General features: G+C 39.3%; 1 protein-coding gene and 1 long non-coding RNA gene across 3 annotated transcripts; both read left to right on the top strand.

The window, feature by feature from the left end:
* Window positions 1–248: 248 nt before the first annotated feature.
* LOC128742231 (Krueppel homolog 2) lies at window positions 249–10,907 on the top strand. Of its 2 annotated transcripts, none has more exons than XM_053838519.1 (5): window positions 249–316; window positions 1,769–1,973; window positions 9,094–9,343; window positions 9,857–9,990; window positions 10,065–10,907. In XM_053838519.1, exons 2-5 carry the CDS (start codon window positions 1,828–1,830, stop codon window positions 10,297–10,299), a joined length of 765 nt encoding a protein of 254 aa, XP_053694494.1. In that variant the 5' UTR covers window positions 249–316; window positions 1,769–1,827; the 3' UTR covers window positions 10,300–10,907. The 2 variants fall into 2 exon arrangements, with proteins under 2 accessions (XP_053694494.1, XP_053694493.1); XM_053838518.1 differs by lacking the exon at window positions 249–316 and adding an exon at window positions 333–461.
* A 6,165-nt stretch (window positions 10,908–17,072) lies between these two features.
* LOC128744260 (uncharacterized) lies at window positions 17,073–17,519 on the top strand. The gene is made up of 3 exons (XR_008412376.1): window positions 17,073–17,197; window positions 17,251–17,309; window positions 17,440–17,519. It is a non-coding gene; the product is annotated as an uncharacterized LOC128744260 (long non-coding RNA).
* The last annotated feature ends 1,326 nt before the right edge of the window (window positions 17,520–18,845 follow it).

Here is an 18,845-nt window from a genome sequence, read left to right as displayed (position 1 = left end):
TCGCATTTCGCTTGATTTTTTTAAGAATTTGTTTCAATTTCAAGATTAAATCTTGAAACAAATTCTTAAAAAAATCAAGCGAAATTTGTTTTTTCGTTCTTTAGAGCAGAAATTTTAGAAATGTTTGGCATCCTTGCCTCTATATCTATTTTTTGACATCTGCCAACAATTTCCCTTTTTTCTGCGTGATGTTGGAAGTCGCAAATAAAACACTAATTCCCTTTTCTCTCTCCTCATCAAATGATCCGCCTCACAAACGGATATTACTAGAAACTTTGTGTGTGCTGCAACTTGTAAAAAAATTGTGCTTAGCAAAGTGAGTATACAGTGTTCAGTAAATGTTAATCCTTCGGTGTAGTCATATAGAAATACAGAATTATCCAGTATAATTTTTATTGATCCCGTTATAAAGTGATGAATTTTTCGGAAAATTTGTAATTCAATTCGTGTGTTCCGAAAAGGTAATTTGGCTAGAAACCACACCTTTGGTTAAATTGTATTAAGCTGCAATACCTGTGGTACAAAAAAAGCTGCAGGTTAAATTAATAATTAATTAGACAAAAATCGATTTAAGGAAAATATTGTAAAATTGCGGTCGGCTGTAAATCGTGTTTTATTAGCGAACAACGTGACACAGTTCAAATGATTTACAAGAAAAGTGAAGTCTCATTGCAATGAATATGCTGACTGAAGATGGCAGCAAAATTTCAATTGAGCCCTCATTTTTGCACGGAGTGAAATTAAAGAAACGGGACTTGTGCTCTATAAATAGTGTTCTTATATTCTTTTGCATTATACTCGAAAAGTTATGACCAATGGCCTTATCTATCTATTTCGTGTCATTGATAAGAGATCATAAAATCATCGATTCAAAGCAATGTTGTTGCAAATGAGCTTTTTGTGTGCTTGTTATGTTAGATATCATTGTGAAGTGTGTCAAAATTCCATTCATTCACGACGCTAATTATGTTGCGAGTAACACACTAAAATCGCGACAATTAATTTTATTAAAGTATAATTTTATTATTTAATTTTTACCGATTGTGTTTAACCCATCATATTGCCAGAACAGAAAATTTGCAAACGCTCTCACAGGTATTTACTTAGCTCAGCCAAATCGTTGTGATCATATTCTGCTTGTCATCGTAAATCGTAAATGTATCATTGAATAGCAAACGGATTGAAAAGAATGTGCTGTAGCAAACAAGAAAACCACGGCAAATAATACATCTTTTTTCTTTTTATTCAAAAATTCTTCCAAATATGTCGCATAATTGAGTATCAAAATAAGATTCAATAGAGTTTACGGGATTATACGAAAAATGTATCAACAATCCATCAACTTAATCATAGACTCAGTTTTGCCAATTCCGTGTATATACCCCTCACGCATCCACCTGAGCGCAATAAGTAGGTAGGGTTAAAAAAAGTTACTTAATAGAACCACTAGCGCATGAATTGATCGCTTTTTTGAAACATTTTTAGAATGTTTTCGATTAACAGTGAGCGGAAATGTTAAGTTAGGAAGTTGGGAAAGATTGCTGTAAAATGAAACAGTAGGTTAATAGATTTATAAAGTAACCTCCACTAAAACTAGTTGAGTGATAGTTATTTGCTCAGTACAATAAGGTAATCCTTATACCTATGTGGTGAGAGGATATTTAAAATTTAAAATTTTGTCGATGTTCTGTATCTGCATTTGACTGTATCTGCTTTTTGTTTAGTGTGAGAATATATTAAGTTTTTTTTTCTTTTTTTTTTATTGCAGTTTTCCAACGTAAAAGTGTAACACTTTAAGTTTAAAAAAGTAATTTATAGTAAAGTACAATGAGTGATCAGCAAACACGTGAACAACCACGTGGAGTGGATGCTTTGAAAGAGCACATCATCCTTAACAAGATCGACACAGCACTATGGGCATCCCGAGTATTAACCATTATCTTTGCCTTGGGATATGTGATTCCTATATTTGGGTAAGTAATTCAAGTAGACTGAAGATACCAATGAGGCCACTTTTTATAAATAACTTTGTTTTTAACCATTAATATACACAAGACTACCGTATTTCAAGTTGACATTTCAATTGTGAGATAATTATCGACGATCGTTCACCTGCATAAAGATAGATTGATCTTTCATAGTTTAGACGTCATCGGTGCATGGTTTATATATTCACGTACCTACATTAACGCAAGGTAAAACGTAAAGCTTGAATACATGAGTTCCGCCAATTACGATTCCACGATAGTGTGCGTGCTGAGAGTAGCGATTTAGTTGGATGAGAGAAGTGCACCGCGAAAAGCAAACAAAAACCGTATTGTCCCCCTCGTCTACCTGCCAACACGCTCCCCGGCGACTCCATACCATATTAAGTCATTTAGCGATGGTTGGCACGCCACCACTTGTACAGGCGTGTAAAAGCCATAACGGCGTAATAATTAGTTGCCTTGCGTAATTAAAAACTATGACGCCACCTATATCTATATCCAGCAATGTCGCCTCGCCATAGCTAAAATTTGATAACTGCCTTTTAAAGTACATATAACTTAACTTTACAGAATGGTAAGAAAATGTCCGTCCAGCTGATAGTGATATTGTATCTATTCTGAATTTGTTTATACCATAGCAAAGCCATTTATATAAATAAACAAGTACAAATGCATTACATTTGGTCGAGTCAGTCAGAGATAGCAGAACCAATTGGAATGCTATAAATTTCGTCTAAGAACGACCAAAAATGGCGCAATTCAACACTATTGTATTGCTTTACAAACATTTTAACTTATTTTGTTAGAAATGTTTTAAACATTCTTGAAGATTTTAGTTCCCAATCAAATGTTATTGCAAGACAATAAATCCTTTCTTCTCGTTTAATTACATTTGGATTGTAATTCTGTAATAAGCGTGACTATTGTAGACTACAAAAACAAAGTTTATTGTTAAAAGCTGCTTGTGCAGGTCGTTATGAAAACATAACGCGAAAGTTGACTGTTGGTGTTGACACTTTACGGTACCGCTGACTATTGATATTGTGGTTAGGACAACATGTTTTCGACATAGATAGGGAGCTTTGGGCCTAAACCTTGAATTTTTATGCAACACCGCAAAATCCAAGTGCTTCACCATACCAGTTTTATTACCAGTGAATACACGGGAGAGGCTTTTCTCAAGGTCTATTTTCACGCGATAATTCTATGAAAGTCTAGCAGACGGGCATTATTTCAAAATTGTCGTAGAGGTTTATGCCGAAGGCTTCCATAATTTCATAAAATTTTGTATACGAGCCTGTTTTTTGTATGCCATTAGAAGACCATTGGTTAAAAGAACCACCGTAAAAGTCTTAATGATTATCTTTTAGAGCAGTTTATATGGGTTTATTGGGTAGACTCTTAACAGGAAACCATATTCTAAGAAAAATGAAAGTCTCTTTTTTGCTCGAATATCACTTATTTGAAAAGTTTACTCTCTCCCGAGTGAATTCACTACTGCGATATAAGATCACCCCTCGGACCTAGTATAGAAGTAATGCGCTAATCAGTGTCCAACTAGTCAACCCCCCACACATTACATCACTTATTTGAAAAGTTCACTTAACCTGTTTTTTTTTCATACGTTTCAAGCTTACTTACAGTTGCCAATTTGATTTCCCTATACGAAAGCGACTAGATTTTTTCTAGTATTTTATATTCTGAACATGTTTTTTTTCTGTCCCGACTAGCTTCGAGGTACGATGCTGGCCCAAGTCAGTCGACATATTTTCGAGTCCCGGCTGGGCAGTTCTAGAAGGAGTCAGTAGAATTGTTACAGTAGACCCGTAATTGTCCTGTACTTTAGCAGCCGACTGTGAAGTCCGTCGTTAAAGAAGGGTCAAGCCTTTGGAGACTTTCTAGTCCAAGGCATTTTTGGGTTGAAACCCAAAAAAAGAATCGTAAAAACTCTGTTAGGAATGGCGTCAAACATCGATTTTTTATAGTGTTTTTCTTTTTTAACCTGGGTTAGTTCCCACTCGACCACTTAATAAACAAACATTTTCGGGAGAATAAACAAACGTTTTCAGGTTATCAGAATATTGCTCATGGTGGGGTTGAAACTTTAAAAATACCCAGAGCGAACCCGTCGTCTAAAAAGTTCAACCCAGAGCGAAACTGAGTTCAACCTGAGTGAAAAAACAAACGTTTTGACAACCGTTCGATTGGAACTAGAGCGAACCTAAGTTGGACCTAAGCAAAAACAAATACGCTACACATTTCATACAATATGCCAAACCATCCTCGTCAAACAACTGTGCTTTTTATTTTTATTAGAGTGTGATAAGAGCTTTACGCACTTAGATTTTATCGCCGAGTACGGTAAAATAAATTACCGAGATTCCAACAGATGAGATCTTGGCAATAATCTTGGTACGATTCCAAATTACCGAGATCTCGAGAATACAACAACTGTCAAATTTTCCCGAGAATCTTCTCCGAAAAGTGAATTGTAAAATTTTAACAAAAATTTTAGTAAAACGCTAAAAAAACATGCTGTATTTCGGCAAAATTTTTGAAGAAAATTTTTATTTTATGTATATCAAATAAGGCTTATACAAATTTGAAAAAAAATTATATGTTTTCAAAATATTGTTGAAGGAAGGAGGGGGGGGGGAGAGGCAAGACGCAAGAGTCCTTAGTACCTGGAACTGCAGATCGCTAAATCTCGTTGGTGGCGACAGGGTGCTGCTCGATCAGTTAAAACCCCGAAAATTTGGCATCGTGGCACTGCAGGAGCTTTGTCGCAAAGGCGAGAAGGTGCGGAGGATTCGTGGCAGCGAAGGCCAATTTTTCCAGAACAGTGGAGCGACCAACGAGCTGGGAACGGGCTTCGTAGTGTTGCGCAAAATGCAGGATCGCGTAATGGACTGGAAAGCGATTAGTGAAAGGATGTGCGTGTTGAGGATAAAAGGCCGTTTCTTCAACTACATCGTCATAAACGTGCATTGTCCACACGAAGGTAGACCCGATGACGAGAAAGACGCGTTCTACGCGTTGCTGGAGGCAATGTACGACAACTGCTCATGACGGGACATCAAGATCGTCATCGGCGATATGAACGCCCAGGTCGGCAGGGAAGCAATGTATAGACCGGTGGTGGGGCCCCATAGCCTGCACACCGACATGAACGATAATGGCTAGCGATGCATCAACTTTGCGGTTTCCCGAGGCTTGATGATCAGAAGCACTTTCTTTACTCACAAAGCTATCCACAAAGCCACCTGGAGATCACCTGACCAACGAAATTCGAACCAAATCGACAATATCCTTATCAAGGGCCGGTTTTTCTCGAACATCACCAACGTATGCTCCCTACGGGGTGCGGATATCGATTCGGACCATTACCTAGTAGCAGTACACGTGCGCTCGAAACTATCGACAAAGCCGCCCTCCTCGGTTAAACATTCGGTAGCTAAACAACTCGGCAGTTGCCGAAAACTACGCGCGCGTACTGGATGAAGCTCTGCCTTCCTTTGTGAAGCTAGATGCTCCGACCGTTGAAAACGGATGGAGTATGATACGCTCGGTCGTCAACGAAAACGCAACCGCGGTGCTAAGAATGGAAAACTCGAGTGCACGAAATGATTGGTTTGACGGCGAATGCCAACAAGTGATAGAGAGGAAAAAAAGTGCTTGGAAAAACTATCTAACGATATTAACGAAGAATAAAATTGGGGGTGTTTTGAGATATTCGTATATTTCGTTTTAAATTGCAAAAAAATGTATGATGTTGACAAATTAGATAAACCCTGATAACATCATTCGATTGCGCGGCCAAAAACCCATAGAAAAAGTATATTGTCATGTTTTCACATCATAGTATTTCAGAGATATTTAAACCCGAAAAATGACTTTTTGAAAATCAGTAAAAATGGAAGTAGCGCCACTGGTAGGGGGATTGATCAATCGGCATAAAACTTTGGGAATTTGGTTGTGGGGTCGGAATGAACAATTATGCCAACTTTGGTTGAAATCGCTGATGGTCGAGTCCAAACCTTGTGTACGTTTGAGATGGAATGACCCATATGGGACATTTGTAGAATTAGTTATTGTCTGCAATTTTGCTAAAAAAGTCTTGCTGTATCTTTTGTAGTTACGGAGCTACAATGTTAGTAGCTCATTAGTAGCTAAGTGAACGTTCACTTGGCTACGAATGAGCTACTAGCATTGTAGCTTCGTAACTACAAAAGATACAGCAAAACTTTATTAAGCAAAATTGCAGATAACAAGTTCTTCAATCGTCCCATACATAACTTTTTCAAATTCTGCTTGTATAACTTGACATATAAATTTGGCTTTGAACATGCGTGTCACTCGGTTAGTTACCTTGTACTTTAAAATAAATCCAAATCCGTGTCATTTACTAGTTCAGAGCTCGCTAACTATGAAACAGTATGAATATCAGGGCATTCCTCAGCTGATGTTACTTCTCCAACAATAACGTGTTTACCTTTATATTAAGAATGCAAACCGTTTCGATAACAGCTCTGACAATCGAAAAAGCTCGCAACACTTTGACATCCTTACTTTCTTCGGAAAAGGGTGGTTCGATCACCTTGGCTCGTTTTTGGCTTCTACGAACTGCAACAGAAATCTAGGCAAAAAGTATACGGTGCAACATTTAAAAGCAAATAAATTGCGGCTTCGACTGTTTATCATATCCTAAGATATCCAACAACTATTCGCAAGCAAGGTAGTGGAAGACCGGTCAAAATTATGGACGCAGAAGGACATCGTTCTTTTTCTCGTTTGTTCAACAACAATTGCTCTGGTTTGGCTATCAATTAAGATGCACCAGACGAATGTTTGAAGAGAATTTTGATCCCGTTTCTACAAAAACATCATACAGATGGACAATACGTATTTTGGCCGGATAGAGCATCATCGCATTACGCCAAAAAAACACAAACGTTCCTGAATACCCATTCGATCCCATTTTTACTCAAAAACCACGACCCGAAAAGTCTGTCTCAGTGCGCCCAATTGAAGATTTCTTCGGGATTTTGAGTTCCTTGGTGTACAAAAACAACTGGAGAGCCACGAATTGCAAACAGTTGATTGGTAGAATCAAGAGATGCATTCGCAAAGTTGACATGACGGCCGTACAACGCTCCTGTTTTGACGTCAAACGAAAGCTTCGCCGAACAGCCGATTACGGACCGTTTTCAAATATACACTAATTTTTTTCAACAATGGATAATGTATCTTTCTTCATGTATCTTTGTCTTTTTTTGGCAGCTTGAGAAAAAAAAATTCCAACATTTTAGTTGCCACCCGTTAGTTACCTTCAAAATACTATCAAATGCTTTAAAAAATTCAATTGGTGGCTTGTTCAATTGGCAAAATATGCGTCGTAATTCGCGAAGTTCCACGGAACATACCTTGCGATTCACGCAACTTACTGTCTACCGTCTGTAGTATGAAGTATGAACTAGTTCCTGCACACAACTCCCAATATCCGGTTGAATGCGTTATCTAAATACACCACCGGCTAGTTTATCATCGGGGAGTTTAATATCCAGTTTTTATTTTGCTGCGCTCTAACCATTTGTTCGTTCTTCACAAATTTTCTCAGCGAAGAAGAGTATTGATTGATTGACTATAGATGATTAACCGGGTATCCATTTCTTGTTATGAATAACAAAACTATCATCAGAAAAATATGAAAGTTTTGAAACAAAGTGTCTCACTGTAGTAGACGACTTTCGCCTACGGGATTTCAAAAAATGGCGTTTCGTGTATATAAGTTTTTGAAATTTAAATTAATTTGTTTGTTACTTATTTCAGAACGAAAATTATTCCGGTTTTACTTCCTCAAACCCTTGTTCCCAATTTAATTTACCGTGGCTTCTTCAAACTCCCTGATGCACCTTGCTGTCTGACGGGCATCTTTTGAGAATGACCTTCGAAAGAGAGCATGGAGACCACGACAGTTGCGTAAACTATTGTTTCAAAAACAGAAACTAAAGAATGGTTTAATAAGAGCACCTTTTTTACTTCTTAAGTACATTTTCCGCTGTGACCAGTTATTTGATCTAGGGCACGGGAGGATATTTTCAGCCCATTAAGCGACTGCATCTATTTTTTCGGCCTATGGCCTACATCTAGTGGAAGAACAGGTGGTTTTGACGTTCTTTTAATAAAAAATAGCAGTGAGAAAATGATTAAAACATATTAAAATTGTACGTCGGCAAAATATTTTTATTGGTGAAAGAAAAGGCAAATAGGCTGAATTTAGAAGCATGCTGAAAATACCCTCCCGGACCCTATTATGGAAAAGAACATCTATGTAACATTCAACCTAAGAAATTTGAAATATGTAACAATATGTAACAATCCGAGCACCTCTGTTGTTTAAAATGCGTTGAGTTTGCTGTAAGTGAACCGAGGGTTGAATTATGTAAGAAATGTAAAATGAAACATCAACGAAAGTGATTCAGGAGTTTGAGTATGGGTCGGGATTCTCTTTCGCGTGTTTTTTAGATATGTCCAATCACGCACGCGTCTATTTCATGTAGGGCCTGCAGGAAGTATAGCTGGTCAATCGGCGTATGAAATTGCAATTTTGTAGATAAAGCCTTGCATGAAATCGTACATCAGGAATATATATATCTCTATATTGTTATCTCAAATTGACGAATATCATCCACAATGTCGGCGATTGCTATATACCTACCTACTTACCTACGGTTGTCGCATTTGGTTTATGCTGAAAGTTAGTAACCGAAATTTCTCTTTTTTTCAGTTCGCATATTATTTCATTTATTTTGTTAGTAGTTTACCTTTTTGTAAGCTTCATGAGAACCCTTAACTAAGAACTTTTACATTCAACGGGTTCTCACGTAACTAAGAACTTTTACATTCAATAATATATTAGAAAGTGCCATTTTGACGTAGGATTACGTATTATCGAAATGTATGATGGTGGGAAATTTGATTGCCAATGTTAAAATTGTGGTTTAATTTTGTATGGGATAGCTAACTAACTAATTAATAGGAAGAATTATATGCGAGCATCAGTTATATCGCCTCATTTAGCAATGATCTTTATTCTTAATTTCAGCAATCCCACCAACGCATACTACAAAGTATTAATGGCTAATGCCGCCACAAGTGCCCTTCGTTTGCATCAGCGTATGCCAGCGTTTCAGTTTTCCAGGGCTTACCTGCAACAGTTGCTGCTGGAAGATTCCTGCCACTATTTACTGTATTCACTCATTTTCCTGTATGCCTATCCAGTGTTGCTCATCATATTCCCGGTGACCCTGTTTGCAGTTTTGCATTCCGCTAGCTATTCGCTGACGCTGCTGGATGTAAGTATATATTTTCGCTGGTTCGCCAGTATTAAAAACAATTCAGTAATTCACTGCAAGCGTTTATTGTGTACATAGTTAGGCATACAATTTGTTAGTCACGAAGTGTTAGCATATTAAAACAGGCTTTCAAGTTATGATTGATTACGATATAAACATATAGGTACTTTCAAACTATCGGCAAACAATTGAAACGAACGAATAAATTTTCTCAGAGAATATAATCCAATTGTTATCATGTAGAGCTACCAAGTTAAGCGATTAATTAAAAGACAGGAGAGTTTTACAGTGCTGTAACTTGCAAGATAACTTACGACGATAGAGGCTATAAAATTACCATAAATCTATTAGTTTGAGTGAGGCGTGACCTTGACACATGAGAGTAATTCAATGTTTATATCAGCACAGCCGTTTCATTCAAAGCCGATTTGATATCTTAATCAGCATTTCGCAATAAGGAACAATATTAGGCTAGAATGCAGTTTTTAAAGCTGAACGTTGTCTTTCTTACAGACTTTGGGACAAAACTCATGGTGGGGCGCCCGGCTGCTTATCTCGCTGGTCGAATTCCAAACCCGTAACATTCTTCGGTTGGCAGCATTTGCTGAAATCTTCATTATGCCACTGGCAGTCGTATTAGTATTTTTGTAAGTTTATCTTACTTGTGTTATCTTGAAATTATAAGATTTATTAAATGATTTTCGATTTTCGAAAATTCCAGAGGAAAAGCCGGTATTATGACACCACTTGTATATTATCAGTTTCTTGTGCTGCGGTACTCGTCCCGTCGCAATCCCTACACTCGAAACGTTTTCTACGAACTACGTTTGGTTACGGAAAACTTTGCCAATGGTGCTCGCACGCCACCGGTCATTCGTAAGGTGCTTCAGAGCAGTGTTAGCATCGTTAGCCGATTAGCACCTCCGATGCAGCAGCAGCAGCAGCAACAACAATAGATGCAATAGTGGCGGACTTGCAAAGGACAAGTAATTCAAATTCATCGTTTCAACCTAACGGCAACCACTACCACCACCACCATCATCATCATCGCACGTTCATGTAAAACATATGGCAATTTCCACCAAGCATTTGAAGGGGCAGTATATGTTTTTGTTAGTTGGTGAATTGCACCTTGTGGGAGTGTGCTATTTTTTCATACTTATTTCAATCATTTATAATAGGATATGGGGTGTAACGTATAAGTTGTTCTGTTAACAGTTTTAAATGATAGCTTATACAAACATAGGAACAATTTACAAATAACGCATAAAGATAGCAAAAAGAGGATATTAGTTTTCCGATTCTTTGATTCATTTACGATTTACCTTAAGCTGTGCAACACTATTGACGACCACTAACATAAAAGAACATTTGAACACTTGTATCAAGAGGAGGTTAACTTTACTGATGTGTTGTATTTGTTTTCTGTTATGTGGAGAGCAGTTTGGTTATAGTGCAACTGAACACAATAGTTTTACAACGACAAAAGTTCATGCAAGGTAACGTAGATTGATGGGTAATAAATGTTTCTATTTAGGATAAAAGAGTGACACATTTCCTACAATATTGTGTGTTTTCATTTGAAAGAAATTTTAGGATTGAAAATCCTGGTTATTGGTCGAAATTGATTAAAATGTTGAAAAATTTATTAATAGTAAGTAAAACCAGAGCGTCCCCTCGTTTCCTAAATCAGTGTTCTCTAAAGGTTTATCATTTTTTCGTATTCGCTCCTTATCCAATACTTCGTTGCAACGTATGTATTGAAAACATGGACTTATTACCGATGGCGATGGAAAAAAATACAAAAGATAATTCAATGAAACTAATTTCCCTTAAATCCTATGTTCATTAAGCATTCCATAGCAATGCTTCGACTCCCTGCCAAATGGCTTCAAACGGTTCACTGGAACCTTTGCTATGGCCGACCAAAATTAGATGTCGGCATATTATTCAACTCTATCGTGGCCTTTGTGATCAGATGCTTCTCCATTTTTGACAACAAAATTATTGGAGTAAATGCCCCGTTTAAGCATCGTCCAAAAATTTCCTATTGGTTGCAGTTGGAAGACGTTGGGAAAGTTGGTGATCTTCGGCACAACGTTTATCTTCAGCCGCTTCATATCCTCCTGTGATATCTTAGGTAAATGGACCGCGGCCAAGTCCGGCCAAAAAGTCACATCATTGACGCGATACTTCTTGATGAAGGCGACAACTTCCGGTACCTACCGTACTATATGTTCTTATCTTCTCGTTCACTGTAAACCCTGAACAAAAGAACAACTGCTTTAACATTTTCTTTTCACTGATCGCCAGCCACAGAAGGATCTTTTTCGGAAACTTGGGGCGGAAGATGACGTCATCACATGCTTTCTTGAACGTAAAGTACTTGGTCCTCTGCCAGTCATTGCCATCCAGTGTCAAGTAGTTGTCGCCCATTATGACCACGACACCGTGCTTCGCCGGAAAGATGTTTGTAACTGTTCTCTGGGCGAGTGCGTGCTACTCAGCCTCGACTGGCGCATCCGCATAAAAAGGTCAATTTTGGCCAAGTACTTCTTTACCGTTTAGCCGGTTGCTCCGACCTCAAGGCCCAAGGCGCGGAGCGATGAGACTGTTTTCGTCGTAGCTGTTCCATGCAAATCAACTGATAACGGAGGCATGAAAAATAGCTAAAATCAGTCAGGTTTTTTAATGGCATATGTTATTGCTGGTTGGCCTGGCAAAGGGTGAACATGTGCATTCCATAACCCCTGTTCACTAACTCCTATCCCTACCTCCACGGGATGCCTACGCTGGTGGTGGCTGGGCTACGTAACCTCGGTTGTCGTATACGCTAACAGGGAAGGGGGAACAGTGGCTCCCGCCCACCTTAAGATGGCAGCCCCGTCAGCGAGATAAGGACCTTAGGTTAACAACCTACTGTACCCGAAAACAAAAAAGTTAATGAAAATGAAAGAAGAAATCAATCTGGATTATTGGTAACACCCTTTAGCATGAAAACACGGACACAAATCGGAACCTGGAATATATTGACCCTTGCCCCCAACTTGCAAGGAAAGCTGACTGACTGAAACTTGAATTCTTGGGGCCGAGCGAGGTCCGCTGGCCGGGTGGTACTGCCGAACACAAGACAGAATCCTGGCAAGTTTTGCTCTACTCTGGCATACAAGGTGGAAATGCTACTCGAGAAAGAGGTGTTGGATTCCTACTGAGCCCAGGGGCACCTGTGGCCCTGATGAAGTGGTAACCGATAAACGAATACACGGGTTAGAAACCTTACAGCAATCCAGTACTGTGCACCAACAGATGCTAGCGACCTACAGGAGAAAGAAAGTTTCTACAGCCAGCTGAACAGCGTAGTTGAGAAAATCCTGAAGGGGGAAATCCAAATCTACTTTGACGACTTCAACGTATAAATTGGCTCAAACAAGGCGGACCTTGAACGCGTCATGGGTGGAGAGATGTGCGAAAACGAGGAAATGTTTACAGAATTCATTGGTGGATCGCTCTTTCCCCATAGACCAGTACATAAAGTCACGTGGATTTCCCGCGACGGTCGAACAGAAAACCGAATCGATCCCATCTGCATCAGCCGAAAATGGTGAAGGAGCCTTCTTGATGTATGCAACAAACGCATCGCTGATATTGCATCCGATCATCATCGCTGAAATACGTTTGCGCGTCACACGTGTCCAACGACGGGAGGAGAAAGTTACGACGTCCGCCGATTGAAGAATCCTGAAGTGAAAAGGGTTTTTTCGAACAACTTGAATTCTGAGCCTCAGAGTTGCCACCTGGTGGAACCGTCAAAGAGCAATGGACTGGCATTAAGAACGCCTTCATCACGACCAGTGACGAAACCCAAAGCGCGCAGCGGGCAGAGAGAGTGGATTTCGGTTGAAACTTGGAGCAAGATCGACGAGCGGAGAGAGGCGAAAGCCGGCATTGAGCGAGCGCGAACCAGTCGGCTAACACAGCTGCCTTATTGAATTTAATATCTTGGTATCCACACAACGCCCGATGGATGGTGGTACAAAGACATATAGCCACACCAATCAGGAAGGCCAGGGGTGCCTTTGCAGCTCTGCGAAACATGTGGCGATCAAACCAGATCGCTCTACATACGAAAACCCGAATTTTTAACTCAAACGTTAAATCCGTATTGCTGTGTGCCTATACGAAAAGTGGTGCGTTTCAGCGGAGAGAACGCAAAAACTGCAGGTATTTATTAATCGCTCCCTGTGATATATTATTCGTGCCTGGTGGCCTGACAATTGGATATCCAATAAGTCATCAACGGCCGATAACATCTGAAATTCGTGAACGTAGGTTGAAGTGGATCGGTCACCTTGAGGAAAGGAGTGAACGAGATCTGCAGAGAAGCACTCTACTGGAATCCGCAAGGACAGAAAAGGCAGACCCAGGGGCTCATGGCGACGTAGGTTAGCCAACTACATCCGGGCTGTAAACGAGAACCCGTCCTGGCGGCATGTAAAAATCATGGCAGGTAATAAACGTCAGCAGTTATCTTGGATTTCATCCTTTTGTTCTGCCGGACCGGCGAACATGGACACATGCAAAGTAAATATGTTATTGCTAATGCTTCAGTGAATACAGGTCGCACGTTACGACGGTGAGTAGGACCATGATCTAGATGCAGATCACGGTACATCTAATCTTTTTAGATCGCTGTCTACGAATTCTGGTTTATTTCACCTTGCCCCAGAGAATTCGTAAAAATCTTAATTAGCCGAAAATCGCCATTAGGGTAGATGCTCCAGTAGTTGTGGTAGTACCAGTAGTGGTGGAAACTTAAAATATATCATAATTTTGGCGGATTTCGAGATAATTTCCGTATCGTATTGGTAACCCAGGTAACCAATAAGCATTAAAATAAGCAGTAAATCAGTCGTTTATTAGCATCCCTGGCGTTTTATACTGCAGGTTGTTGTTTATCAGCTTTTTGACTGCATAACTGTTGTAAATTGGCATGCACAATTCTATTTAAATTCTTCTTGTTGGTAACTAGTTGCAAATAAGCATTGTCAGCACTATAAGAGGGCTAGCAGTAAAGTAGCCGCATATTTTGCCAAAATAACATTTAAGTAGCATTTAAGGCAACTTAAATGCTTATTGGCTTGCTTTTAAATTGCATTGGAAATGCTTATTGGTTACCTGGGAAATATATATTTGTTAACAGTTTTATCTAAGATACACAGTTAAAATTCAAGATGTTGATGCAAAAATTACAAATTCCTTTTCAGCAGTCCAATAGAGTGTAATTGCTTATAGGCAAATTTTCCACTATTATAGGAACATTACCACTACTTTAAGAGCACATATTAATGTCAGGAAAAGCAATATTTTAGATATATTAACCAGCAGAATGGTATAATTTTGGTATGTATTTAAAGCCAACACTATGGTGCACCATATTATCATGTAGTTCAATTGGAAACTGATAAATTGAGCGTTCAAATCTTCTTTACACACTATCCCCCGACATAATCCCTCCATTACTGGAGCATCTACCCTACCTGAAATTTTAGGAGTACAGGGAAAGCACCAGTCTTGGCGCACTATGTGATATATTTTTCGACTTCACTGCCTATAATCCAGAGATGCCAGAAGTGAAGACATGGCTTCATTTTGATGACATTTTTGAGGATTTATTTTGAAATGTCTTCACTTGAAAACGTGTCTTCACCATGCAATTTAAATGTTTGGGAAATTCTGGAAACCCGGAAGAAGACAAATGAAGACATTTTTTCTTGATTCGTGAAGACGGTGAAGACTTTCCAAAAATTCACCTGGTAACCCTGCTATAATCGCATATCAGTCCTATCTGCAATATCATCGAGTTGTTTTGGTTATTTCACCTGTTGAGTGCAGTTTATTCCTATTTTTTCGACATAATATAATGAAATAGACCTTTAATATAACTTCTTTATCAAAACATTGCATTTTTTGTGAAAATTGCGAAGAAAAATAAGGTAGAGACTGATATGCGATTACTTAGGCCATCGAGTAGCTAAATAATCGCATATCAGTCTCAGCTCTTCTCAGTAGCAACCGTTCTGTGATCATAGAAGTAGTTATGCTACGAATAGCATTTTTTCTCAGCTTTCGACTGGTGGAAATCGGTTGAGGTGCTCATGGTGAAAACGGCGATTTTTGTCATAAAATCCAATAAAGTGACTGTCACAACCCTACGGGATGCGACGCACCTTGCGTCCATGCACATTGTTCAACACAACACAACCCTGCTCCGAATTGCCAACTGTGCTCGCTTGACGGACGACAGACCGTAAGTAGAAGAAAAAGGCAAGTCATCAAAGTGCGATTGCGGATGTATAACAAGCCGAAAATGTGGTTACAATTAATTACACTCAAGTCTTTTTTTACACGGGGGATACGTGCCGTGTAAAAAAAAAACCGTTTAAAAAAAAACCGCGTTAATTCAAAAATTGTTGTAAAAAAAACCGTGTTAAATCGAAAATTGTTGTAAAAAAAACCATGTTAATTCAAAAATTGTTGTAAAAAAAACCGTGTTAATTCCAAAATCGTCGTAAAAATGTAAAATCTTGTATCAGTACATAAAAGTTAAAATGTACGAATTCCTTTCGTTGTTTTCTACCACGAAATAGTTTCGTACAGTCTTAAATGAATTTACGTGTAATTAGATGCGAAGTTTTGTGTTCCTACTATCAAAAAAGTGGTAGTAGGAACACAAAACTGTGTTATTTGTCACAGTTGCATAATGCATAATTCAGTTATTGGTAGCAAATAACCAAAATTAATTAAAATTTCTACTCTATATCTGTAAAAAAACAAGTGAAAAACTCCAACCCGAAAAATCACTTCTGCTCGATTGATAATCGAACTCGGTTGTTTGGGACTCCTGTCGATGCCGTCGATGCCGCTAACCAAAGAGCCATAAAAAGTACATACCCAAGACGTTATAATTCAGCAAGGATACATTCCCTTCTTTAGAATCGCTGCAGCTTGAGTGCGATGATTACCGTCACATGGTCTTGGGCAAAATGCTTTACGAATGTGCTGTGATCGTAACACCACACCAACAACATGGTGCCAGCGTACCTCGCTTGATTTCGTGTCAGTATTTTGTGTATGCGACTGGAACTAAAGGACTAGTTGTCTGCTGTGGCTATTGCTGTTCGTCATCGTCGCTCTAGGAGCCCGATCGCTGCCACCGTTGCGAAAAATTGTAATTAACAGGATCTGGTTATTACGGTTAGAATTTTGGACATTGTTACTGTTTTTTGTTGATTAAAATTGATAGTTTTTTGTTGATTGAACACTATTTTTTATTATTAATTATGTGAGTGTGTTTTAGGGGGTTCGTAATATCCATTCCCTCTGACCTACGTTGTTCTGCGCTATTCTTTTCTGGGAATGTACGTATTAGACGTAGCAGGTCTTGGTACTTCATATACTGGCTTTTCTTAGAAAATTTCCGAACGATATACAAACATTATAATTTAAAAACCATCGAAAAAATACTGTGTAAATTCAGAAAACATAAATATCGCGCTGATTCAAAAAACCGTGTTAATTCAAAAAATCGTTTAAAAAAAACCGTGTTAATTCAAAAAACCGTTTAAAAAAAAACCGCGTTAATTCAAAAAATATCATAAAAAAAACCGTGTTAATTCAAAAATCGTAAAAAAAAACCGTGTAAAAAGAGACTTGAGTGTATTACTAAATGTTTGATTATCTTAGAAGTTTCAACTTAACGCTAAAGTCATTACGTGCTAATTATTATATACTTATCGTCATCTAAACCTAAATTGATTATTATATGCTAGTTCCTAGTGCTACTTACATACAAAGGTAAAATTAAGATTTGCTTATATCCTAACCTAAGCTAACACATGCAATTACAGTACTTAAACCTACAGTACGGATATAGTACGGACTTGAGGAAGGTAGAAGAAGACTAAACGTGAGTAGTTACATGCAATTCTAAATTTAAATCTAATTGTAAATGCTTGATCGTTAAATTATTATTTGCTTGAATTGAAAGTCGATACAGTAACTGATAATTCAATATCTATTTGGTTCTATCCTCAAAGGGATTTTATAACGCGCTTCACATCATCATCAAATATACGTGTTACAAAACCGAAAACAACCTCTTCTCTATCCCGTCCAGTTGCTACTGCAACACTTTATAAAATCCGTTTACGATCGGGGGCTTAGTTCAGTCGGTATGTCAAAGAAAGGTGACGGTCGAAAGCGAGGCGCATCAGCGAACCCATCGCCGGGAGTGAATTGCGAGATATGTCGACAACCAGATAATGACCGTATGGTAGCGTGTGATTTATGCGAACAGTGGTATCATTTCGCGTGTGTTAGTGAGGATTCGAGTGTACAGGATCGAGAGTGGAGCTGCAAGAAATGCCTTGAAGCAGCGAAACAACTTCCAACCGGCACTTCCACCCCTAACAATAATGCGGGAGCGATACCAATGTCGAGTAATCGCAAGCCAGCGGATCCGAATTTGGAAGAATTTCTTCAGAAGCAGTTAACGGCGATGCAGAAACGATTTGAACGAATGCTGAGGGAGAAGGACGACCAGCGGCTGAATGAGCTCAGAGATCAACGAAAAATGTACGAACAGGCGTTGAAAGATTCGGAGCGGCGTGTGCTAGAGCAGGTGGAAAAACAGCATCGGTTAATTAGTTCAGGTGGAGGTGGATTAGTAGGAAGTTCGACTGGCAATCAGCTCGAGCAAATGATGGTGCTTGGTAGCGGATCGACGGCGAATTCCAGTGTTAATCTAAACCCACAAATAACGCACGGTAGCGTACCAATGGCGAATTCTACTACTAACCGATCCCTGCAGGTGGCAGGTAGCGGATCTACGTCGAATATGAACGTGGTCGGTAATCAAGCGGCGGTCGGAGGTGGATTGATAGTAGGCTCGGCTGGTGATTCGGTGCCTAACATTAAAGCGCACATCTCGCAGGGCGACGGGATTCTGGCTCAACAATGGAGAATGTTGGAGGAAGTGCAGACGTTGGAGAGAAGACATCTAGAAGAACGTAATAAACTCTTGCAACGTCAGACGAATGCGTACGGTGAATCAACAAGCGCAGATGCTAGATTGAATTCACATGCGACAGGGTTCCAGCCGAGGGCTAGTAGTTTCTTCGGGGCTCCTTCACTCAGCCAGAGTCAGCTCTCAGCGCGCCAGGCTGTCAATAAAGAACTTCCCATGTTCTCTGGGAACCCAGAAGAGTGGCCGCTCTTTCTAGCGAGCTATGAAAATTCGACCAGGATCTGTGGATACAGCGAGGAAGAAAATATGCTACGTCTTCAGCGAAGCCTGAAGGAAAAGGCCTTAGAGTCCGTGCGTTGTCGCCTACTGCACCCTGCGAATTTACAGGGAGTGATGTCGACATTGAAAACTCTTTTCGGAAGGCCGGAGATCATTATCCATTCGCTGGTGAATAAGGTTCGAGCGCAGCTTCCGGTC

Source organism: Sabethes cyaneus, chromosome 3 (genome assembly GCF_943734655.1).
Source record: "Sabethes cyaneus chromosome 3, idSabCyanKW18_F2, whole genome shotgun sequence".
Classification (NCBI taxonomy): Eukaryota; Metazoa; Arthropoda; class Insecta; order Diptera; family Culicidae; genus Sabethes; species Sabethes cyaneus.
This window is presented reverse-complemented; position numbering and strand designations above follow the sequence as displayed.